This window comes from Hypanus sabinus, chromosome 2 (assembly GCF_030144855.1).
Source record: "Hypanus sabinus isolate sHypSab1 chromosome 2, sHypSab1.hap1, whole genome shotgun sequence".
In the NCBI taxonomy this organism is placed as follows: domain Eukaryota; kingdom Metazoa; phylum Chordata; class Chondrichthyes; order Myliobatiformes; family Dasyatidae; genus Hypanus; species Hypanus sabinus.
Genome location: NC_082707.1, coordinates 65,966,278 through 65,992,759, shown reverse-complemented (window position 1 = coordinate 65,992,759; position 26,482 = coordinate 65,966,278). Strand labels below are relative to the sequence as shown.

At 38.4% G+C, this 26,482-nt stretch overlaps 1 protein-coding gene across 1 annotated transcript in view; it reads right to left on the bottom strand.

Annotated features, from left to right (window-relative positions):
* cul3b (cullin 3b) overlaps window positions 1–26,035 on the bottom strand; it is an 89,541-nt gene extending 63,506 nt beyond the window's left edge. The window contains exon 1 of the mRNA XM_059947496.1: window positions 25,689–26,035. Within this exon, the coding sequence (XP_059803479.1) occupies window positions 25,689–25,751 (63 nt within the window). The 5' untranslated portion in view covers window positions 25,752–26,035. The remainder of the gene's footprint in view (window positions 1–25,688) is intronic.
* Window positions 26,036–26,482: the final 447 nt, after the last annotated feature.

The window sequence follows — 26,482 nt, the reverse complement described above, 5'->3', positions numbered from 1 at the left end:
GTGGCTGTGGCTTCATATTTTTCCACAAGATGGACTGCACTGAGCTCAGAGGTATGTCCAATGCCTTTGAGATGGTCCTGTTCCCTTTCCCAGATTTGCACTTCTCTATTATCATTTCCCTGACTTGCTTTGAATGTTCTTTTGTCTACATTTTGGTTTGGTCTGTTGAAAATCTACTATACTGTTGGACTTTTTTGGAGAGATGGGTCCTGCTGAAGGATCTCGACACAAAATGTCAACTGTACTCTTTTCCATAGATGCTTCCTGGCCTGCTGACTTCCTCCACCATTTGGTGTAGGTTATTTATCCTTATGAATTTATTTAAAAATATGATCTCCTGATTTTCTACATCATCAAATTGGGTGAGTTGGTAAGGAAATATACAGCATCGGACCTGAAAGTAAGCGCAGTAATTACAATGGGGATGAACACTTTCACAGCCTCAATTTTTGGTTTTTGATTTTTTGTAAATTAACAGATTTTGGAATTTTTTTTGATTTAACATGACGAACAATGTTTTGTAGATTAGCTCAAAAAATCCTACTTCAATATATTAAATTTAGAAAATAAGACAGTAAAATGGGAAAATAGTTATGGAGGTTGAATTGAGGCTGTCTTGAAGCTTATTGATTAGTTTTGAGGGAATGATTGTATTGAATGCTGAGCTGTAATCGATAAAGAGCACCCTGATGTATGGATCTTCGCTGTCCAGAATTCCACGGTTGAGTGAAGAACCAATAAGATGGCATCTACTGTGGACCTGTTGCTTCAGTAGGCAAATTGGAGTGGATCCAAGTCACTTCTAGACAGGAGCTGATAATGTTTCATCACCAACCTCTCAAAACACTTCATCATTGTAATGCAAGTCAGCAGTTCCCAACTGTGTTTGTTTCAATAAGCCTGACTATTAACTAAAGAGCCCATGGACCCCAGGATAAGAATCCCTGATGTAAAGTGCTACAAGACTTTGGGATTGAAGGACGTCCATTTAGAACTGAGATACGGAGAAGTTATTTTAGTCAAAGGGTGGTAAATCAGTGGAATTTGCTGCCATGAGTGGCTGTGGAGGACAAGTCATTGGGTTCATTTAAGGCAGAGATAGATGGGTTCCTGATTAGCTAAGGCACAAGGGGTATGGGAAGAAGGCAGGGAAGTGGAGATGACTGGAAGAATTGGATCAGCTCATGACTACTGAATGGAGCAGGCTCAATATGCTGAATGGCCTACTTCCGCTCCTATATCTTACTATCTTATGGTCTTGTACATGATAGTTGTTGAGGCAGGTTACCATGTTCTCCTCAGGCATCAGTATAATTGAAACCTGCTTAAAGCAGGTGGGAACCTGAGATTGCTGAAGCAAGAGGTTAAACATCTCATGAACACTCCAGGCAATTGATCAGTACAGGTCTTCAGTACTTGATCAACTGGCTAGAGTGTTCACTGAGATATTTAACCACCTGCTTTGGCAGTCTGAGGTGCCCACCTGCTTCAAACAGGCTTCAATTATAGTGGTGCTCAAGGTAACCTGGTAACCTGCATCAATGACTATTGTCCAGTAGCACTTACCCCCACAGTGTAAGTTGGTGAGGTTGGTGAGGACACAAAATTCCTGTCCGAGAAGTGACATGGATCCACTACAATTTGCCTACTGAAGTAACAGGTCCACAGCAGATGCCACCTCATTGGCTCTTCACTCATTCTTAGAACATCTGGACACCAAAGATGCATTCATCAAGATGTTCTTTCTCGATTACAACTCAACATTCAGCTAATCAATAAGCTTGAAGACCTTGTCCTCAAGATCTCCTTGTGCAACTGGATCCTTGATTTCCTCACTTGCAGGCCCAGTCAGTTCGGATTGGCAACAACATCTCCACGATCTCCATCAGCACAGGTGCAACACAAGGTTGTGTTATTAACCCCTGCTCTATTCACTTAATACTTATGACTGTGTGATTAAGGACAGCTCCAATGTCATATTCAATTTGACATCACTGTTGTAGGCTGAATCAAAGGTGGTGAAATATCAGCAGAGGAGAGAGATTGAAAATCTGAGTGCTACCATAACAACCTCTTACTTAATGTCAGCAAGACCAAGGAGCTCATTACTGACTTGGGGAGGAGGAAACCAAAGGTCCATGAACCAGTCCTCATCAAGGAACCAGAGGTGTAGAGGGTCAGCAACTTTAAATTCCTTCGTGTTATTACTTCAAATGACCTGTCAGAAGAAAGTACGGCAACTTCCTCTACCTCTACTTCCTACACGATTATTTAATGTTTAAGGGAAGTTTGGATACATGGATAGTCAGGATATAGAGGGCTATGGCCCCAGCGCAGGCTGATGGGAGTAAGCAGTTTAAATGGCTTCAGCATGGATTAGATGGGCTGAAGGGCCTGCTTCTGTGCTGTATTCCTCTATGACTATGTGTGCCAAGCAGAAAAAGTATACTCAGCCATAACCAAACTAATAAAAATCCTTCAAGCTGAGAAAAGATAAACTCAGTGTCTGCCTATTGCATACGAGATATCTACAAGCATGTAAAGTATCTCAAATCTGTGATTTTATGCCCCAGCAAAGACTAAATTTCAAGAAATCTTTGTGTAATTCTAAAAATGCAACATCTCTGAAGCACTTTCACCCATTTTTCAAATATTAATTTATCTAATTACAAAAACTGAAATTTTATGAAAATTCATTCATAGTACAGAGCACATACAGGATGGTTAAGTTACATGACTAAGTAGTCAGAGCACTAAACCTTTGATCCAACTATGTTCAAACTCCATCCTGGCAATAAAATTTAAATTTGCATATATTAAACAAGTTCTGGAATTTTAAAATAAAATGCTCGTCAAAATTGTAGGATCGTGGTTAAAAAAAGTCATTTTATTCACTAATGTCCATCACAAAAGAAAATGCATTATCCTCATTTGGTCAGGCCCATACATAACTGCAAAATTACTGTTATTGTTGAGCTTTCATTACCTTAGTTGAGGAATTCTACAATCAGTGACTGTAGCAGCTTTGTCAAAGCAGCTAACATTTTACCAGGCAGCATTTAGACTTCCACATTATTAAACTACCTAACATTTTAAGACACATGAAAAGAAAATCATTGACAAATCAAAAAAATATTGTATTAGATAACTGGCTTGCTTTAATAAAATGTAAATGACACCAAAATTCAATCGCAAAGCCTAATTCAGTGAAACTGCAGAACAACATTTCCACTTAACAATAACGTAGAAAAGTTCCACTGGGTCAGAAAATGCTCAATACTGACAACCTTCCAAAGTAAAAATAGCTCATTCACTAGCAACGCAGCCTACACCACTGAACAATGGATAATTGTTCAATTCTGCAGAAATATACAGTGACCAGAGCAGTTGACTAAAATGCCAGTTAGCATGATGTTCGAAAGTAACTTGATTAATTTTACTTATAATTTTTAATAATTTTAAATACCCTGCAATTAATCACCTTCAACAGTTGAAATGAATGGCATAACAAACAATGAAAAGGAATGAATGAATCGAGAATTAAACATACAAGGACTTTTTAACCTCACTCAGATACTGTTCTATCTGGGGTCTGAAAAAGAATAGGATTTTATCTCTATTTTAGAACTACTTCCTACCTACAAGTGTTGGCGCATGGCCAATTGGTTAAGGCGTTTGTCTAGTTATCTGAAGGTCGCTAGTTCGAGCCTTGGCTGAGGCTGCATGTTTGTCCTTGAGCAAGGCACTTAACCACACATCGCTCTGTGACGACACCGGTGCCAAGCTGCATGGGTCCTAATGCCCTTCCCTTGGAATGGGGAGACTTGCAGTTTAGGCAACTGCCGGTCTTCCATAAAAAAAAACTTGCCCAGGCTTGCACCCTGGAAACTCCAAGGTGCAAATCCATGGTCTATCGAGACTAACGAAGGCCTACACACTCACCCCTACACAATGTCTATACAACTTAGAGGCTCAGACGATCTGTTCAGTGTTCCAAGTTGAAAAAGCCGAATTTTTCTTCAACTGAACATCAACAAGCCAGATAAACTATTTTCTTCAGTTCCCTTCAAAATCTTGAACTTATGACTCTAGCCCTCTAGTACCAATCCAAAACTTCATATAATTTTGTCAAAATTCAAAGTACTTTTATTATCACCAAATATATGTCACCACATACAATCCAAAGATTCATTTTATTGCAGGCATTCCCAGTAAATACAATGCACCCAACAGAAGCAATGAATGACCACATCCAACAGGATGGACAAACAACCAACATGCAAACAACAACAAATTGTGCACGAAATCAAAAACAAATAGCAACAGAGAATATGAGATGAAGCCTCCTTGAAATATTCCCATAAAAACTGCCAATGATGGATGAAATAAGGGACAAAATGCAAAGAGCTACAGTACTGTACAGTCTTAGGCACTTCAGATTGTTCATATAAATTTTGTTTCAGATATTTATTTTTGTCTTCTACATTAGTGTCAGTAGAAAAGAGCAAATTTTAGATTTCCAAACATTCATTTTCCAAATACTGACATGTTAAGAGATTTTTTTTATATCGTTAACACACCAAGTAATAGACCTTTTTCAAATAAAAACTTGATTACTTTATAGGCACATAGACCAGTCCATGATTAAACAATGGTAACAAACAGGATGCTAACCATGAATGACATAATGAGTTGAATGAATTAAACAAATGAATTGAAACAAAAACGGGTGTAGAAGTAATCAAACTAGGTGAAGGACAACAAAACTAAAAGATGAGAGTGTGACATATGTGACGGTTTAACCTTGAAATCATCAACTTTTAAACCATGACAAAAGCAAACATAACAAGAAGACACAAGGTGTGTACCTGCATCCAAGCAGAAATTTCATGGCAGACAGGAGTTTCTAGTTGTGCTATCTAAGCTCTTCTGAAGAAGTACAAAGAACCAGGCAAGGCTGAGGACTAGAACCACAGTGGGCAGCCATAGAAATTGATAAGAGATACAAACTGATGTCCCTTCTCAATTGGAAGAAGTCAAGCACGGATATCAGCTCTGAACTCACAGAAACCACTGGAACACATATATACCACTCTGTCTGGAGAAGTGGAGTCAGAAGTGGTCTTCATTGAAGAACAGCTGCCAAAAAAGTCTTTCCTCCAAAATGGAAACAAAGCCAAGAGACAAACCTATGCACAAAAACAAGGACTGACGTGTTGAACAATAGCAGCTAGTGCTCTGGACTGGCAAGTTAAAATTTGAAAATTTTGGCTGAAACAGGAGTCAGTTTATCTGCAGAGATAGAGATCAGAAGGATAACTGACTGCAGCCAACAGTGAAGCACAGTGGAGGTTCCCTGCAAGTTTGGGGTTGTATTTCTGCAAATGGAATTGGTGATCTGGTCAAAATTAAATGGGATCTTCACTGTAGAAAAGGTACAAGCAGATTCTAATCCATCACACAACCATCAGGGAAACATCTGATGAGTCCCAATCTCATTATGCAGCAGGACGATGACCCTAAACACAGCCAAAGTCAAAGTCATATCTTCAGTGAAAAGAACAAGGAGTTCTACAACAAATTATGGCCTCCATAAGGCCATAACCTCAACATCAAGTCTGTCTGGGATTACCTGGAGACAGTAGCAAGTGAGACAACGTTTGCAGAGGAACTATGGCAAGTTCTCCAAGATGCTTGGAATCATCTACCTGCCAAATTTATTATAAAACTGAACAAAAGTGGCTGGCTGGTGGCATCAGCACCAGACTTCAGAGTGGAGGCTCCTGAGTTCGAATCCAGCCGGCTCCCTTGCACGCTTTCCATCCGTGCTGGGTTGAGCATCGAGCGAGCAACTCTGCCTCGTAAAAATAAGAAAGCATGCTAAAACTCACTGTCACAACGGCATCCTGATGACTCCATTCAGAGTTAAGGGCTTTCTTTAAAATGAAAAAAAAGTGTACTTAACAGAATTGATGCAGTTTAAAAGGCAAAGGATGCTCACACTGAATATTGATTTGACTGCTTTTCAGAAAGTGTTTTTGTGATATTTAGAAATATTTCATAACTTTTGAAAGCATCATCGCTTTACAGATTTTTTTTACATGTGCCCAAGACTTTGCACAGTACTGTACTTCTGCATGGACATTTGCCCTGTTCAATAATGCAAGGATCTCATACATGATCTAAAAACTGCATATCCACACTCTTAACATTGCCTGTTAACACTTCAAAAACTCCTAACTCTTACTTTACATTTGAATGAAACCCTCATCTGTGTCTTGTTATTTCCTAATTGACTATCTCATTCCATTACTCCTAAAGTTGACATCAGCACTAGGGCCCCACATTCTGTTTACCCTGTATACCTCAGACTTTAAATACAACACTGAGGCATGTCATCTGCAGAAATTCTCTGATGATTCAGCAATAATTAATGTATAAAGGGAGGACAGGAGGATGAATACAGGGACCTGGTGCAGGATTTTGTCATATGGTACAAGCTGAATCAACTACATCTCTCAACATTAGTAAGACAAATGAGGTGGTGATGGACATTAGGAAGAGTAAGCCTGATTTGCTCCTCATTACTATTGGTAGTGACAATGTGGATGTGGTGAGGACCTACAAGTACCTGGGTTGCACCTGGATGACAGATTTGAGTGGAGCAAATCTGTGTAAAAGGCTGTGTAGGAGGAGGACAAGAGTTGCCTCTACTTCCTGAGTAGACTGAGGTCCTTTGGAGTATGCAGGCCTCTCCTTCACATGTTCTACCAGTCTGTCGCCTTCAGTACAATCTTCTTTGCGGTGGTGTGCTGGGGCAATGGCATCAACACAGATGCGTGCTACCTTGGCTGAATAGAGGAGCACTTTTAGTAATAGACTAAAACAACTGGGCTGCTCCAAGAACGCTATGAGGACATTCTTACCCTCGGCCATTAGGCTCTATAACAAGTCCACATATAGCCAGGGAAGTGATGACACCCTCCTGCTAGATTGTTGTGGCAACTTATTTTTTTATTCTTTCTGCTTCTCTTCTAATATTTATATATCTACACTTGTAATGCTACTGTGACACTGTAATTTCTTTTGGGAGCAATAAAGAATCTATCTTTCCAAAAGACAGTATCTAGATTTACACTATAAGTGAATGATGGTTTTAATGGAATGAAGAGATGATGAGAGAATTATCAAGACCAGGTAGATATGGATAATACCACAAGATGCAAATTAAATCATACCATTGTCAAGGTAATGAGCTCTTAGCATGTCAATCACCTTAAGTTAAATAGAATTCAAACTGTAATCTGATTGAAACAAAACATGCAGTTTTGGTGCCAATTAGAAATAGTGGGGTGAATTGCACCAGTCAGCCTTTTAAATGTAATTCACTGTATGCACTGTGAACATGGATGCCTGAAACCTTACTGGCAGATTCCAAAGGCTCATCTAATAGTTGGCTCCATCATTGTCCTGATGAAATTACAATTCTGATCCTGTGCCTAATCAGACTCCAGAATACCAAACCCAACTCCAGAATACCAAACCCCATCAATTTCAAAGGAGACTGTGCACCCATGGTTTAGAAGCTAGGATAACTTCACTCACCTTGACACGGACCAGATTCCACAATCTATGGACTCACTTTCAGGACACTACAGCACAGGTTCTCAATATTATTTGTTACTTATTATAGTTAGTTTCTTTTTGTATTCGCACAATGTCTTTTACATATTGATTGTTTACCCATCCTATTTTGTGTAGTTTTTCACTGATTGTGCTTCTTTGTATCCACTGTAAATGCCCACAATCTCAAGGTAGTATATGGTGACATATATGTACCTTGATAATAAAGTTGCTTTTAACTTTGAAACTGCAGCAAAATTACAACATTTTATTTGCACTTATGCTTTTGGTTTATCACATTCATAAACATATTCATTTTTGAATGATTGATGGATTTTTAAGCTTTTACGTTTCATGAGAAAACATTCAAAAATATTCCCAAAGAAATTACCAATGGATGTTGTGCACAAGAGACAACCTGCATGGTAGTACAGTGGTGAAGTTATAGGACTAATATCCAAGACTTAGACAACCAGCACAGAGAATTTTTAGTCCCACCATAGCAGCTGGAGAACTTACATTCAAGTAATTAAACCTGGAGTTAAGATGATATTTTATTGATCCCAAAGGAAATTACAGTGTTACAGTAGCATTACAAATGCATGGATATACAAATATTGGAAGAGAAGAAATAAAAAAAAATAAAAGGGTGTCATCACTTCCCTGGCTGCAGGTTGACTCATTTTTGAACCTAATGGCCAAGGGCAAGAATGACCTCATATAGCACTCTTTGGAGCAGTGCACTTGCCTTAGTCTATTAAAGTGCTTCTCTGTTCAGCCAAGGTGGCACGCAGGGGGTGAGAAACATTGTCCAGCACTGACACAATTTTCCATGGGGTCCTTTGCTCCAACACAGTCTCCAGAGTGTCCAGTTTGACTCCTACCACAGAGCCAGCCTTTCTAATCAGTGAGCCTGTTGGCATCAACCATGTTGACACCATTGTCCCAGCACACCACCGAACAGAAGATCATACTGGCAACAACAGACTGGTAGAACATGTGATGGAGAAGCCTGCATACTCCAAAGGATCTCCTCAGGAAGTAGACACGTTTCTGGACCTTCTTGTACATAGCCTCTGTTATGGGGCTCCACCCGAGTCTGTCATCCAGGTGCACCCCAGGTACTTGTTAATCCTCACCACTTCCAGAGCACAGTATTAATGACAGATTGTTGTTAAAATTCATCACCTTCATTTGCACCCTTCAGGAAGGAAAGATGCCACTTATGCAGTTGGAACTTAAGGAGCTGCATCCAAACAACGTGGTCAACTCTGAAATGGACTTTGAAATTGATCGATACACCACAGGGCTTAGGGTAAATTAGAGCTCTATACTAAATGCTCATATCATTAACACTGTCTATCCTAAAAGAGAATCAACAAGGTTTGGACAAATGCAAGGAGAGTAAAAATGCAGATTAAAATTATCAAAAGTAACAAATGATCAAGAGAATCTGGGCAAAAAAACCCACTACAAGTAGTAAAGAAATAGTACAGGAAAATACCTTTGCAAATACATTTAGAAAGGCTCATAAAAGAGCATGAGTACTGTTAGCTTTGCGGAATCTACCATTGTTAATGAAGTTAAATGTTAGATGAAAACTTATGTTTCTGATTGGGGAGGATGCAAGGACTTAAAGTGCCAGCAATATCAATTTTGTCTATGCTTTAACGAGGTTTTTAAATAAAGGTTCTGCATAAAAGATTATTAGGAAATTTGAGACCAGACCACATTGTAGTCACAGACTATGCAACAGACAGCATACAATTTAGTCTTCCATGGGGAGGATTCTGTTCAATCTTGATTCCTTGAAATCTCTGCAGAAAAACACTTAAGAATTTGGTTGCACTGGACTAGCAGATTTTCTAATCTATTAAATAATACTCCTGTTAATACAACAACGCATTTTAATTCACTTCTGTTAACACCTTACGCAGTAGCATGATGTACTTTCCAGTGAACCAAGCAAGTTCATGAAGAGCATGGCAGCTTGGTTCCTGGAACATATTGAAAAGTAGCAAATACATGACTCCAAGGCGAATTTAAAAGGAAGAGCTGTATGTGATGGCCCCTGTGAGTGCAAGGGGAATACAGAAACCAAAACAAGATGAGCCAGTTGCTGATTATTGGAATTTCAGAAAAAAAAATCAAAAGGTAGATTACTGGAGTTTTACTGTGATCGGTACTCAATAGATGTTTTGTTTCTTGCACCATTCTCTGTAAACTCTAGAGACCATTACGGTTGAAAATCCTAGGAGATCAGCAGTTTCTGAGATACTCGAACCACCCCATCTGGCACCAACAACTATATCACAGCCAAAGTCACTTAGATCACATTTCTTCCCCATTCTGATGCTTAGTCTGAACAAATGACCTTCTGGACAAGGCCTGCATTCTCTTATGAACTTAACTGCTGCCACTTGAGTGGCTGATTAGATACCTGCATTAATAAGCTAGCGTACAACTGTACCTAATAAAGTGACCAAGTGGACTTTGGTATTATAATCATTAATCCATGAAAGCAAGGCTGTTTTCATGAAACATAATTTCAGGTGCATGCTGAAGAAAAAGACTATTAGATAGTAATTTGTCTTTTCGCCAACACCAAACTAGAACCATGATGTCAGCTCCAACACAAAAATTCCCAGTCCTAAATTTCAGAATTATTAAAGTCAATGTAATTAAATGTCAAGGAAGCAACAATGGCTGGTGAATCCTATACTGATCATTTCACACTGCTGATCAAAGGCATTTGTTTTTACAAATGTCATGTAAATTCTGCCTACAATTGAGACAAGATCTTCCTTAATCTGACCCGCTGTTCATGGTCCTTGTATTTCCCCAGGTCAGATAAAGAAAACTGATCTCACTGGACTTCCAGAATTGGAGTAAAGTCTAGTCTTTCCATAAAGGCCAATCTTGGGATTACAGCTATGCCTCTGACAAAACTGTTGTGCATTGTAACAATTTTCAAATCTCCGACATAGGGATAAAAATTATTAAAAGTTAATATTCAAAAGAAACGTTCAAGAATTAAAGAAATTGAAAATACAAATGGTCATAGAAATATCAGAGAAAAATAATTGCTAAAAATGTTTTCCTCCTATTCCTAACTTAGTGTCCTTATTCAAGTGAATGGAGTCTCAGATCTTGCACGACATGCAAATAACCGGCATGTGAGAGAAAATGTCTCAATGTAGTTTTGGGGAACACCAACATAATTGGCACCACCACTGAATTCCAAATCTCTTTAAATGAAAGCATGAGTGAGTACTGCTGGAGTGCCAGGCGTTTTACAATAACCAACAGATAACTGCCAGTAGAATATGACTGAACATATTACATTATATACCACTGCTTCTCAATTCAAATGTGTTCTATTTTGTTTTAAACCTTCTATGACTGATGTAATTTTTAAATATTGGGATAGACTGGATATTAAATGCTTTCCAGGATTTATTTGTTGGAGGAAGTCTCTTTTCGTTTGAGCAGTTGTCAGCTAAATAAAGCTTACCAAAAACCCACTTTTTTCAATATTTACAAATTAGAGACTTTCTGCGATCTCAATTACATAAGTTTTCTAAAAGTCCTGATAAGGATTTATTAGATGTAATTTTTAATTTGAAACCATTTCATAATGGATCAATATCTAATATTTATAGTATGTTGTTGGGAATGAGAAATGTGCCTTTAGACAAAATTAAAATTCTCTGGGAACAAGATTTACAGTCTTCAATTTCTGTTGAAACTTGGAATGAAATTTTTACAACAACAGACACAAAATGCTGGTGGAACACAGCAGGCCAGGCAGCATCTACAGGGAGAAGCGCTGTCAACGTTTCGGGCCGAGACCCTTCATCAGGACGTCCGAAACGTCGACAGCACTTCTCCCTATAGATGCTGCCTGGCCTGCTGTGTTCCATCAGCATTTTGTGTGTGTTGTTTGAATTTCCAGCATCTGCAGATTTCCTCGTGTTTGCTAATGAAATTTTTAAATTGGTTAATACCTCATCATTATGTGCCCGTCACTCCCTCCTACAATTTAAAGTGGTCCACAGGGCCCACATGACTAAAGATAAGCTGTGTCGTTTTTATTCGGATATATCTCCCTATTGTGACAGATGTAACAATGGACAGGCTTCATTAATTCATATGTTCTGGACATGCCAGAGTCTTGAAAAATACTGGAAGTATTTAAAACTTTTTCTGTACTTTTTAAAGAAAATTTTAAACCAAACCCTTTGACTGCCTTATTCAGTATTGTTGGAGAAAAAGATATTATCTTGGAGACACCTGATTTACACATTTTGGCTTTTATTTCTCTTATAGCTAGGAGGGCATGTTGCTTAGGTGGAAGGACGTTTCCCCGCCATCTCATGCTCAATGGCTAAGCAATGTTATGTCATGGTTAAATTTAGAGAAGATTCATTGTTCAACTTCTGAATCAAGACAAGACTTTCTAACATTGTGGGGACCTTTTTTGAATTATTTCTTGATAACAAATCTTTGATTTGTTATCAAGTACAGATGTTGGTTAATACTATGTCTTACTATATGATAAGGATTTTTTTCCAGTTTTTCTTTCTTTACCAAACAGCTTTTCTTGGTAATGGGTTTAGATTTTGTTTGTATAATAAAATTATTACTTTTCAATATTACGATTCAATTTAATTTACATGAATATGGGGTAATGAGATTACAAGTGTGATTCAAATATATTGTAATTGAGATATATATCCTCCTGTACTCTATTTTTTGTAAGAAATCAATAAAAATATTGAAAAATAAAATGTGTTTCAAGTCAGGGAAGCTTGAAATATCTGATGCAAAAAGAACATTTGGGTTCAGGAACACCACTATGCTTTTACATCACAAAAAAACAATGTTTTTGAATACTTTTAGTAGAATTATTCAAGGTACCATAAAGTTCAATGTTGAAATTCAGATTCAAAATAGAATGCAAAACATCACATAACCCAGACATTTACAACCTTACCAGGATTCAGTAGATTAAAGTTCTGCAATCCTGCTATATCACATCATGAAGGGTGCAGAACTAAATAACTAATACAAAGAGGTCCCGAAACACCTCCATCCTCTTAAAGTATTTAAAGCCTGCGTCCCAGATTAAGCTGTATCCCTGTCCAAGTTGTTCCACATTTACAAAACTGACACCTTACTACAAGCTCAAAATTACCCAGGTTTGTCCACTTCACAAAAAAAGGTAAATCCAATTGCTGAATTAGCAGTCTACTTTTAATTAAGGTGAGGAGGGTGTCAATGACTTAATCAACAAAAGTCTGCTTACTGAAGCTCATTTTGGGCTTTATCAGGACTACTCCATTCCAGATATCACATGGGCTGAAAAGATACAATCAAGAGATGGGATAAGAGTAACTGAACTTGATTCCAAGATGATGTTTGACAATGCAAGTCAAAGTAATCCTAGAAATAAACTCAGTGGAATCATATCTCACTCAAGGAATGAATGCTGTTGATGGAGTTCATCCATTTCAGCCTCAGGACATCATATCAAGAGATCATCAGGGCAGCTGCCTCATCAACGATTTTGTTTCTTACATAGAACATAGAATAGTACAGCACATTACAGGCCCTTTGGCCCACAATGTTGTGCCGACCTTCAAACCCTGCCTCATATATAACCGCCCACCTTAAATTCCTCCATATACCTGTCTAGTAGTCTCTTAAATTTCACTAGTGTAAGGTCAGAAGAGGAGGCTTGCTGATGATTATACCATGTTCAGTTCCATTCAGAACTCCTCAGTAAGAATCAATTTACAATTATATGCAGAAAGGTCTTTGGGAATAATGAGGAACAGAGATAGCTTGATGTGGGAGGTTAAAGATCCTTGAATGTGCTACTGCAGGGATGCTGGCCTTCATTTACTGGGCATTGAATACAAGAGCAAAAATTGCGCTCTAACTTTATAAAATACTGGTCAGATGTTAGCTGGAGTATTGCATTCAATTCTGGTCACCAAGCTTTAGAAAGGAAATCACAGCACTGGAAGGCATTCATTAGAATGATGCCTGGAAAGGAGCATTTTAGTTATGATAGAATAGATTTCCCTGGAACAGAGGGGGTAAAGTGGGGACATGATTAAGGTATATAAAACTATGAGGGGTATAGACTAGATAGTCTTGCCTTTAGCCAAAAATCTTCTGCCTTTATTAGAGGTGAATGAAACTAGACATAGTTTTAAGGAAATGTGCTAGAAATTTTAGAGATAATTTGAGGGGACCTTTCCTTACCCAGTGAATGATAAATACCTGAAATACATTGTTAGAGAGATAGAAGCTGATTCATAACAGCATTTAAGAAGTGTCTAAATGAATATGTAATCACCTAATCATTGAAGGCCGTAGTCCAAGTATCTCTGGTCAGCATGCATGTGGTGACCTGAGTGGACAATTTTTCAATGCAGTATGACTCTATGACCCAGATGACATTCAGGTATGAGCACAAGTGGCATGCAACATTCCTGATACGAAGCACTGACCATCTTGAACAGTGTCCAACCACATTAAACGCCATTACCATCTCTGAATCCTCACTATCAACAGCCTCAGAGGTCAACATTCACCAGAAAGTTAACAGGACCAACAACCCACAGAAATACTATGACGAGCAAAGCAAATCAAAAGCTGCATTTTCTAGGACCAGATTCAGTTCTTTTTCCATATGGTCCATGTCAGCCTAAATATATGCTAGTTCAGAGGAATTCCACTCTCCCATGAAATTTTCCCTGCAACTCCTGACTTCCCAAAACCTTTCCAAGATTCAGAAAGGTGTGCGAAGGAATTCTTTCCACTTACTTGAATGATTACAGCTCCAGCAACAATAAGAAATCTCAGCTTTGTTTAAAACTAAGCAATCTCCTTGACTGATATCCCAACCATGACCCAAAGCATTAATTCATCCCTTATTAGCAGTACTGGGATTCCAATATGTTATAGCTACAAAATACACTGCTGTTATGTGCATGACAGCTCCTCCCAAATCTATAATATCCAAAGACAAACACTCTGTTCAATTCTGTCATACAATAACCAACTCATAACTGTCCTTTCTCCACAATTTACCTTATTTTAAATGGTCAAATTCTTGTTGTTTCTGGGTCCTAGAATTCTGTCCTTACAAAAAATGTCAGTTACTTGAGCATGTCTTCAAAATGTAACACTATGTAAATACAGACAAATCCCTACCCTAGTTTTCTTCAACAGCCTACTCTTTCTCCATAATGAAGTTCCAGATTTCATTGAACAACTTACCCAATGTATTGCAGTAGCATTCTATTTTCATTAGAAGTATAAAAAAGCTACATACAGCTTTTTAATGGTTACAACTTTAAAATCTATTTAAGTTATATTCCTCTCTAATTCTTTAAAACTCCACCATTAAGAATATTGATATTTGTGTCATATTTCCTTTCATTCCCCCTCACAACCATAGGAATTTAGTTTTAATCCCAGATTACTCCAGTCTCAGTAACTGCAATTTACTGAGTCTGTCAGTTACCCATCTGTGAAATTGGCTTACCTTGTTTATTCTGCTCAGACCCTTCTCTTTCCTCACCCATTGGTAATTGAAGACAAACTTATCTGAATTTCCAGGCATCTTTCTTGCTCTGCGTTTCACAAATCCATTATTTTGACAACGGTCTCACTCATCAAATGTTTATAATCTTTTGTCCCTGGTTTGACTTTAGCCTAAACAACTCCAACTTCACTCCACTTCTCCACCCTCAACACAGCTTAACAAGATATGGTCCCCTTTCTAGCTTCTATGGCACCTTCAACCTGAAATGCTAACTCTGCTTTCCCAAAGATGTAACCTGACCTTCTGTGTATTTCCAGCATTTTCAGTATTTAAATCTCAGAAACAGCGAACACGTTTGCCATGAAAAAGATCAATTTAAACTACTGCCCTTTAAGGAAGGAATTCTGTCCTCCAACCCAGACTTGTTTATAAGCAACTAAAGGCTCACTAATGTGGTCAATTCTTAAGTAAATTCTTACATCTAGGCAATTAGGGATAAACAATAAATGCCAGTATTGTCAGCCATCTCATGAAGTAGTAAATTTCAACTGCCTTCAACACAATATAAAAAATACTGATCAGCAACTTTGCACAAAAATTCCAAGAATATCTAATGGAAAACAATGGCACCAACTAGCATGAACATCCCGTAATCTGATCAAATTTGCAGATGACACATTAATAGGCCTCATTTCCAACAATGATGAAACAGCCTACAGAGAAGTCAATGCCCTGACACAGTGGTGCCAAGAAAACAACCACTCCCTCAATGTCAAAACAACATAGGAGGAATGGAGACAGGTTAGCTCCTATTGACATCAATAGGACTGTAGTTGAGGGGTGAGTAGTTTCAATTTCCTCAGTATACACATCACCGAAGATCTCATCTGGACTATATCTATCAGCTGTGTGGTGACAAAAGCACAACAATGTCTCTTTCACCTCAGACAGCTGAAGAAGTCTGGCATGAGTCCCCAAATCCAAAGGTTTTCTTTAGAGGCACCTTGGAGAGGATCCTGACTGCGGTGTCACTGCCTGGTACGGAAACTGTACTACCCTCATTCGCAGGGCATTGCAGAGTGTGGTGCGGATAGCCCAGCGAATCTGTGGATGTGACCTTTCCTTTTTTCAGTCAGGACATTTACAGCAGCAGGTGCACAAAAAGGGCCTGGAGGATCGATCATCAGGGAAACTGTCACCCCAAACACAAACTGTTTCAGCTGCTTTCATCTGACAAACAATACTACAGCATTTAGGCCAGGACCAACAGGCCATCTTCTTTCACTAAGCCATCAGATTTATCAATACACATTGATCTGATTGCATATCTAACTGTACATACATGTATACAACAGGTATGAATAAAATCTTACTGTTTGGGCAATATCCTCCCATACTTTCCTTCTTTATTGCTTGTAGATTACAATGGAGACTCAACATAAAGATTTTTCCTTCATGTTGTGAGATGGATGCAATAAAATAAATTCGACATCTAAAAAAATTTCTCAAGCATAGAAAAGAGAACATTACAGTATCTTGTCTTGAATAAACCCACAAATAAAATGAGATAGTGGTGAACTCCTTTTCATACAGCATGACTAATCATTTGCTGTTTCCTTCCATTTGCAATATTAGAAACAACTATTGCAATCAAGTAGTCATTCACAATTAGTCATACAACAGTAATAACAACACAAGAGATTCTTAGGCATTTGTGGGAAATTCTTCCATCTCCCTCTGACTTCTAAGCTCCGACCTAACGAAAAATGTTAAAATTGTTTGAGCTATTCTTTAAAATGTAATAATGAGTCACGACAGACAAATTTATGCTCCAGTTTTCCCACAGCTCTTTTTTCCCCAGTAATGAGGGTCCCAGAATCACATTGAAAACCTCAAGTAATGTTTTGCAGTAATACCATTGTTTTGCATTCAAGATGTAAAAGAACTATCCAATTTGAATAATGTACAGCTGCATCCCCAAATTTATACAATCCATATAACTTGGGAAGATTGTCCCACTTTTCCTAAGCCTTCTGCAAACCAATAGCAGAGTTTTAAATCCTTAATACAATGAACAAAATTAAATGCAAATCAAGTAAATTATCCCCTATTTCACTCTGTATTATTTGTACCCTCTTGTTGCAAGCCTCACTTAGTGCATCTGGTTGAATAAACTCAAGCTTTGGAGTGGCTGAAGTCCCCAAGCTGGCACTACTCATCACTCCGGAGATTTCAATAGGGTTAGCCTGTTTGACCGCAATAATAATCAATTTGAGAAAGCTAGTAATTAGAAATGAAGAAAGAGGTGAAGAGAGGTGAGAATTGTAGAGTGGAATAGAAAAGCTTACATTGTTACTACTCCTTATAGTAAACTGTGATCTATGTATACAGCATTTTGTTCTTTTTTTCCTTTATTGATGAGGAAAGGTCTTGTATGGACAGTGCAACTTACAAACTTATACCTTGGGTTTTGGTGTGCAAAAAACTCATAAAGATGTATGCATTCCAATGACCCCCATGTTATGACCATTTGGGTTATGGGAATTCATGTCACTCCTTAAAAAAATGAGATACAACATAAGTTCTTAGAACTTATGAGGGGAAATAGTAAATAAATCAACACATTTCCTTTCAATGTTTCTTACAGGTGCACAGATGCAGTCTCACATTACGAGGGGGAAAAAAAACCAAAATCACAATATGACCCATATTCTAGTAACGTGGGGGGGGCTTACCCATTAATGTACCCCTCTTATATGGGAACACTTCTTTACACCAAATTTGAATCTATACATCATGTATTATAGCTTCTTTGCAAGATGTTCCAACTTTTTAAATCAATTAGTCTACACAAAATCTTGATGTGCACACCTAAGTTTCATCATCCTCTGATTTGCTATCCACATATTTGCACTTATGACGTTAAACCTCAGGGCCAATTATTTTTCTATTTAATTAGTACATGTATGTACAGATACACACCCATTGTCAGGTGATCATTTTCCTGATCACTTGAGGCAAGTAGAGGCCTGCTGTTTCAATGGCAAGTGATCTTTGATTATGCAGTTACACCTTGTGATTTCAAAATCTATCACTGCTTGAAATTCCAAAGGAAATATTCAGGTCAGAGTTTAATTATTATTGAGGAAATAATGCAAGTTGAAAAGTGTACACAAATTAAATGATATGAATTAGAAGCACTATGCTTCTAATTTTCAAAAACTCTATGCAGAAACATTCTCAGATCCATGCTTTTCTCTCCCCAAAATGCAAAATTTCAATTGCATTATTGAATATCAGTTAATGAATACAAATTTCTTCCAACTGTACAGGACTGTGCAAAAGTCTTAACCACAAAAAATTCTGTGCTATCAAAAGTAATGAATGAAAAGTTTCTAGCAAAATTTACTATAAGGACTAGTAACAATCTAAGTCAATATTTGGCGTGACCACCCTTTGCCTTTAAAACTGCCATAGGTACACTGTCCTACAAAAAGGTTTCAGCCCAAAACATCGACTGTACTCTTTTCCTAGATGCTGCCTGGCCTGCTGAGTTCCCTAAGCATTTTGTGTGTTGATCAGATTTCAGGCTCTGAAGATTTCCTCTTGTTTGTGGGTACACTATCATGCAGTTTTATGGGGGGAAAAGTGCTAGTAGATTGCTCCAAGCATCTTAGAAACTTTGTCACAGTTGTTCTGCAGACTTTAGCTGCCTCACTTGCTTCTGTCTCATCAGGTAATCCCAGAGAGCCTCGATGATGCTAAGGTCTGGGGGTCTGTGGAAGCTATACCATCTGTTGCAAAACTCCTTACTTTTCTTTTCACTGAAGATAGTTCTCTATGACCCTGGCTGTGTGTTTGGGATCATTATCCTGCTGCAGAATGAAGGTAGGACCAATTGAACATCTGCCTGATGGTAGTATGTGATGGATGAGAATCTGCTTATACTTCTCAGCATTGAGGATCCCATAATTCCGACCAGATCACCAAATCCATTTGCAGAAATGCAGCCCCAAAATTGCAGGGAACTTTCATTGTACTTCACTGTTGGCTGCAGAAACTCATCCACATAGTGCTTTCCAGCTCTTCTACAGAAATTTCAAATTTTGACTTGTCAGCCCAGAGCAGTTGCAGCCATCATTCAACACCCCAGCCCTTGTGTCTTTGTGCATCATTTCCACTTCGGAGGAATGGCTATTTGGCAGCAATTCTTCTATGAAGACCTCTTCTGACAAGACTTCTCCAGACAGTAGAGAGGTGCACATGGGTTCCAGTCATTTCTGAGATTTCAGAGGTGATAGCAGTGCCAGACTTCTTCCAATTCAGAAGAAATGTCAGTTCAATGTATCTCTCGTCTGTTGCACTTAGTTTCCTTGCCCAATCACTGCGTTTCTGGTCTTCAACCTTACCCTTTTCTTTGTGCTTCTTCAGAAAAGCTTGGACAGTGGATCTTGAAATTTCTATCTGCCAAAAAATTTCTGCTTGGGAGAGACTTTGCTAATGCAAGATGACAACCAGTTGTCTTATTGCTATGCTCACTCTTGCCATAGTTTAAGAATTTATGATATAAAGGTTAAATTGTCACATCTGCCATACTTGCACCTTTTAGTTTGGCTGTACTTCGCTCAGCTTGATTCCTTCTACACTCTTTTCTGCTAATCAGTTTAGTTCATTCAATTCATTATGCTATTGATCATTTGCATCCTGTTTGTTACCTTTGTTTAATCATGCACTGAGCTATACACCTACAAAGCAATCATTTTTATTTGGTAAGTTATCTATTACTTAAAATATCACTTTCTTTAACAAAATACAAAAAATTATTAGTAACGTTTAATTTTTTGGAAAAAAGAATGTTTGGACGTTTTAAAATATGCCCATTTCCACTGACACTACTGCAAAAGGTAAAAAATAAACATCTAAAACAAAATTTATAAAATATCTGGGGTGCCTAAGACTTTTGAACAGTACTGTATAAAATATTAAGGGTACAGTAAATGACTATAAACTCCCCTATGCAAAATAATCTCATACTTATAGTCTGACACTGCAGATTTCTGTTACTAAATCAACATTTCACATTACTGCTCAATGCTGACTCAAATGTCAACACTGAAGTGCAACTATTAGGTCCTTTATGAAATACAAAACAAAAACTTGCTCAAGTTGCTACAAAAATGAACACGAAATTCTGCAGATACTGAAATCCAAAGCAAGACACACAAATGCTCGAGGAACTCAGCAAGTCAGGCAACATCTACCAAACACATCTTTACCACTCCCACTCTCCGTTTTCTGCAGGAATCGCTCCATCTATGATTCTCTTGTTCATTCGTCCCTCCCCACTAATCTCCCTCCTGCCACTTATCTCTTCAAGTGTCTAAAGTGCTACACCTGCTTATTCCCCTTGTTCCTCACTTCTATTCAGGGCCCCAAACCATCCATTACCTGCGACTATGCCGGGGTCATCTATCATGTCAGGTGCTCCTGTGCGGCCTCCTGTGAGACCCCGTCATAAATTGGGGGACCCTTTGTTGAGCACTTCTGCTCTGTGCACCAAAAGCAGACTTTCCTAGTGGCCAACCATTTTAATTCCCATTCCAACATGTCAGTCCATGGCCTCCTATTGTGCCACACGAGACCACTCTCAGGGTGGAAGAACAACACTTCATACTCATTCTGGGCAGCCTCCAACCAATTTCTCCTTCAAGTAACAAAAAAATAATCCCTCCCCCTTCCGTCTTCTTCTACCCATTCTGGCCTCTTGCCTCTTCTCATCTGCCTACTTCCTCCCTTTCATACCCTTCCCCTCCCCCCATGGTCAGATTCCTTCTCTCTAGCCCTTTATCTTCTCCACCCCTATCAGTTTCACCCATCATCTTCTGCTATTTTCCTTTTGATTCTGGCATCTTCCCCCTTCCTTTCCAGTCCTGAAGAAGGGTCTCGCCCTGAAACATCAATTGTTTATTCATCTTCACAGATGGTGCCTGACCTGCTGAATTCCTCCAGCATTTGTGTGCGCTGCTACAAAAACACGTTTCAATGTTTTTTGTTCAGGACAGTTTTTCTATATTAAAATATACTCTGCAAATAAAACTATCGGAATCCGAAATAGACAAATTTTGCAGATGCATTAAAGAAACAAACTTTCTTTGAGATGAAATCAAGTACTTGAATACCTGCACAATTATCACAAAAATTAACTACTTTGGATAAGAAAATGCACTAATTTCATATTGTTAGTTTGTGAGCAAATAAATATTCCCAAAATTGGTAGTATAGCAAATGATTCATTCCAGCACAAAACAGGAACACATTTCAGAAGACTTTTCATGAAAATAATCTATCACCATTCGTGCATAATATGGTTGGCCCTTTATAGCTAATATTCAGCTACTAAGGGAATTTCTGGAATTTAGTTGATTAAAACTTATATTAATACAGAAAATAGTCAATGGAAAGCAACTTTTTAAAAAGAGAAATAAAAATCTCCAAATATGTAAAACTAGAGTTTTTTAAATGTTGTGCAATGATGATGTACATCTACTGATGGTGCCAGTTAAACTCTGAAGCACAATCATTTATTAGCTGAAATCTCTTATCTGCTCCATCATAAAATTGATTGTGTAAGTAAGAGTTTGCTCCACTTCTTATTAAAGGGCACTATTAGTTATATGGAGGATAATCAATACAAACTCTGTTGATAAAACTATTTTGAGAGATAGCAGCAAACTAATGACCAGTTAATGTACTATCAATTGTTAAGGTAAATGCTAGAGCTTAATTAAGTGGTAACAGGGCATCTTAAAGATAACAGATGCAGAATCAGATTTTTGAAAGAGAAAGCATGTTTGATTAATCTAATGGAATTTAAGGTTGTAACGATCAGAACAAATAAAAGGTGAATTACATTATGTATTTGGACTTACAGAAAGCCTTCAATTCAAGAGATCACAACTTCTCAATTTGAACTATTAACAACACCAGTTCTTTGAGAAATAGGTCTAATTTAGAAAGCTACGTTTCTCTACAAGTCGCTGGCCGCTTTTCCAGCAGGGGAATTTACTGCATAAAAAATCTCAATGCATGATGTCCAGCCATTTTCTTTTGCAAAATTGTGCTTAATGGGTAATATCCTAGGATGCTGTGGCTCCTTTCCATGTCTTGTGGGGCATCAAGCAGCAACCTTGCCACTTCTTCAGCGTTTTGTCTGTGTTCTTTTTAAATGAGACAGAGTTGCTGGATTGCTAAACCAAGCATAAAGCTGGAAAGCATAAAAGGAACCGGCCGGATTCGAATCCGACCAGTCGCCTTGAAGTCCGGTGTGGATGCCACCGTACCACTAGCCAGCTAATTTCCTAGGATGATTGTTTTTGCTCCATAAATTAAGAAATCATGCTGGAGCACAGAGTGCTCCAGAGTAACACACTATGAGTATTGGTTAATAAACAGAAAGCAATAGGAATAAACTTTTTTGTTAGAAGGCAGTGACCAGATGAATTATACACAATTGAATGAGGGAATCAAGTGTAAAACATCCAAGCTTGAGGATACCAGAAAGCAGGATGGCAGTGGTAACTGTGAGGCTTCAGAGATTTGGACAGTTTAAATAAATGGCGAGAACATGACATCTGCAATACAATGAACAAGTGTGAACTTTACCCCTTTGGCAGAAAAAAAAGTACATTTCTTCCTGTTTTGAAATGTTAAAAGTTTCAAAACTACTCTTGCTCTCAGTGACCAAACACCCTAGTATACAAATTACAAAAATATAACATGCAGATATATCAATTAGGCCTATATATCTGGTTACTTTCTTTTGATCAACAGGACTTAAGTACATAGTTAGGGAGACCTTCCTCCAAATATGGAGGGCTTTGCTGAAATCACATCTAGTATAAAACTTGAGTGAGTCCACATCAAGAGAACTGCATCCAATTCTGGTTGTCCCATTATAAGAGGTGCAGAAAATATTTAATTGCATGTTCCCTGGAATAGAGGAAAGGTTACATAAACTCAGTTTTCTCTGGAGGGGTGGAGACTTACAGGAGATCAAATAAAAGCTTATAAGGTTACAAGAGGTGTAGAGGAAACAGCTGGTATTTTCATCAGGATCAAAATGCCTAATACTAAGAAGGGTCAATTGAAAGGAGATTTGTGGGGCAAGTTGTCTCTTTTTCTAAGTCACTGGTATGATTGGGTTTATCTAGTTAGCTATATTTTAGAAGGAAAGTGATCTCTTATTGACCACCACTTTCTGTAAGAAGTTTGTATGTTCTTGTCACTGTGAGGGTTTCCCCACATTTGAAAGACATACTGATGGTCAGGTAATTTGCCACTGGGTACAATTGGGCAGGACAGGCTTATTGGGCCGGAAGGACGTACTACTAAGCTGAATTGTTTTGTTATAATGTTGTACATGCAACATTTACCTAAATAAGTAGGGCAAACTTATTATTAAGGCAATGAGGGTTCACCAGATTAAATCACTGTTATGATTGACTTATCATACAAGGAGCAAGATAAATTTTAGAAAAGTGATCTCTTATGTATGCAAGGAATTTGTAAATTCTCCTTGAGACCATGCGTTTCCCACAGGTGCTCCAGCTTCCTCCCACATTCCAAAAACATACGGTTAGTAGGTTAATTTGCCACATGGGTGCAATTGAGCAGTACAGGTTTATTGGGCCCATTAGTGTGCTGTGTCTCTAAATAAAATAAATAAATAATATTCTTTATGGGTTAGCAAGGGCAGGTATGATGCCTCCATGTTTGAAGTGCCTAGAACAAAGAATTGGTCTTTAATTAGAGCACACCATGCATTTATTCACCCAAACAGAAATGAATCTATGGAATACACCATGAGATGCTGAGAACTAGAGCTGAGACTACCAGAAAATTCAATGCATTCAAAACAATTTGATTTTTACACAAAACACACAAAATGCTGGAAGCACTCAGAAAGCCAGATAGCATCTTTGGAGAGGAAGAAAGGGATGATATTTTGAGCTGAGACCCTTCCAGAAATTTTGTGTGGGCTGCTCAAGATATCCACCGTCTGCAGAATCTCTTGTACTGATTTTACACAATGTATTTCCCCATAAAAATCAGAAGAAAATCTCTCATACACAAATGAAAACAGCAGATGACCAATTTTAGAGAGAAACCATGCTTTAAAAGTCTCATATTCCCAGTGCATTTACTACCAGTATTTGTACTTGGGTAACTATATCCCTGTAGATTAGATAATGGTAATCTATTCGCTAATGGATGCAGTATAGCATCCTTCAAAAGACAATGGAACAGGGAAATTATATCTGATGCTATTTTCAAGAATAGCAAGCATTTTTATTTTGATATATCTACATGATCAACAGTACTTAGTGCATTTGTTTTGAAAATGTATATATTCAAATTCTCCCTTAAACACTGTCACCACCCACCACCTTCCACTGACAGGTCTATCGTTCAGCTGCACAACCCTCAAACCCAACTCAGAATAACAGGATACAAGTAGTAAAAGCAGCTTGAAAAACATCTGCACGTGCAAACATCAATGAAAGGATTTCCCATCTAATGTCACAACTGAAGTGCATTTACCACAATATCCAGTTTATTTTGCATGTTCAATTTACTACATTTCTGAATTGATGAAAAAGGTGAAATCAGGGAATAGTGTGTTCTATAATCTGCATTAGGTAAAAAGTTTAATGAATTACTGCGAACCTTATTGTAGTAACACATGATATAAAACTACAATATTTAAGATTTCAACCTAAAGTCTATATTTTGTAATATTTAAAAATATGAAATGTATTTTGACTGTCTGCACTACAAATGATAGAAATATTATACACACCTTTTTATTTGCTTATAATGTAGATGTTAGAGAACCAAATCGCCAAAGTGAACGAGCCCAAGGTCAAATAAGGTACCACCATTTGAATTTTTACACTGTAACTAAAATGCAAATATGGCAGCAAGTTGGAATACTTAGTAGCGAGCTGATTGATCCTTGTTACACATCATCCGTTAAAGGTAAGGGTCTTTCAACTACACTGAAAACAACGTAAACAGACAACATTCCACTAACTTCATACATAAAATACCCTAAGTAGTAACACTTAAAATTTAAAAAAATACTATGCTGTAAGCCTCCCTTGTCAGGGTCTTGAATCACTAGCAACATCCTATTGTCCCAAAAATCTGTCACAGACAAGGCAAATAAAATTACTTGATTTTCATTTTTGTTTTTGGGTAGGTTGGATGGCAGACGGAGGAAGTATAATTAAGTAATAACAAACAAATTCAAATACTCCATACTCTCTAATGAAGACATCGTCACATTTAACAGCCATCCATGAATATTAATCAAACGACAAGGGGCCTGCTGCTATGTTGACATCCGCAAAGCCCGGGCCCTCGATTTGAAACTTCTCTGTCTGCTCTGCGGCGAGGCTAGTGCCTCGGTGGGTTAAGTCGCGCTGGTCGGCTCCTTACTTACAGGAAAGGCTCGTATCCTCATCTTGGTGTCTTTCTTCGTCACAGCTTTGCCCAGGTTTGACATGTTGGCTGATGGCTTCTTTCACATAGGACTCACTTACAGGGGAAGAGAGGAAAAAAAAGAGGGGGCAGGGGGTGGGGAGGTCCTGATGAAAGTATAAGCTGCAACTACCCGCCTCCCGTTAGAATGGATAGCCGGCCTAAGGCTCGGCTCGAACCGACCCCTTCAGCAAAGAGGCGGCGGGACCCTCCACCATGAAATTGGTTTCAATATAAAAAAAATCTGTTCGAAAATACCAGCCCGGCTCTATGGCGGCCGCTACCCTCAGTGCGCAGGTCTCTCAGCGGCCAGATATCGCGAGAGCCGCGACTCGACGCCGGCGGGCAGCCGAAACTCGAGATGTTTGGAGGGCAGGTCTCGCGCAGCTGCTTGGGCTGTCAATTACCCGCGTGCGCCGGGCGAGCGGCTGGCGCTGCGCGCGGTTGTCGCTCTCGGGGGCGGCGGCGGCGGCGGCGGCCGGGACTCATCCAGCAGCGTCCCGCTGATCGCCACCTTGCAAACGAAGTCGCTCTTGCGATTTTCCCAACAGGAAGTTGTGAACGTGGAGGCATATGTAGAATAATGCACAATGAATTATAACTCATCAAAACAAACGATTTATTTATATCATTAGCGTCACTGAACAAGGCGTGCATTTTAAAGCGCAAATTATAAAGATAAATTTATTGATGGTGTTTCAACACATTCGTATGAAACACTCAAATATATATATAATTTTTACAAAGCAACGATTA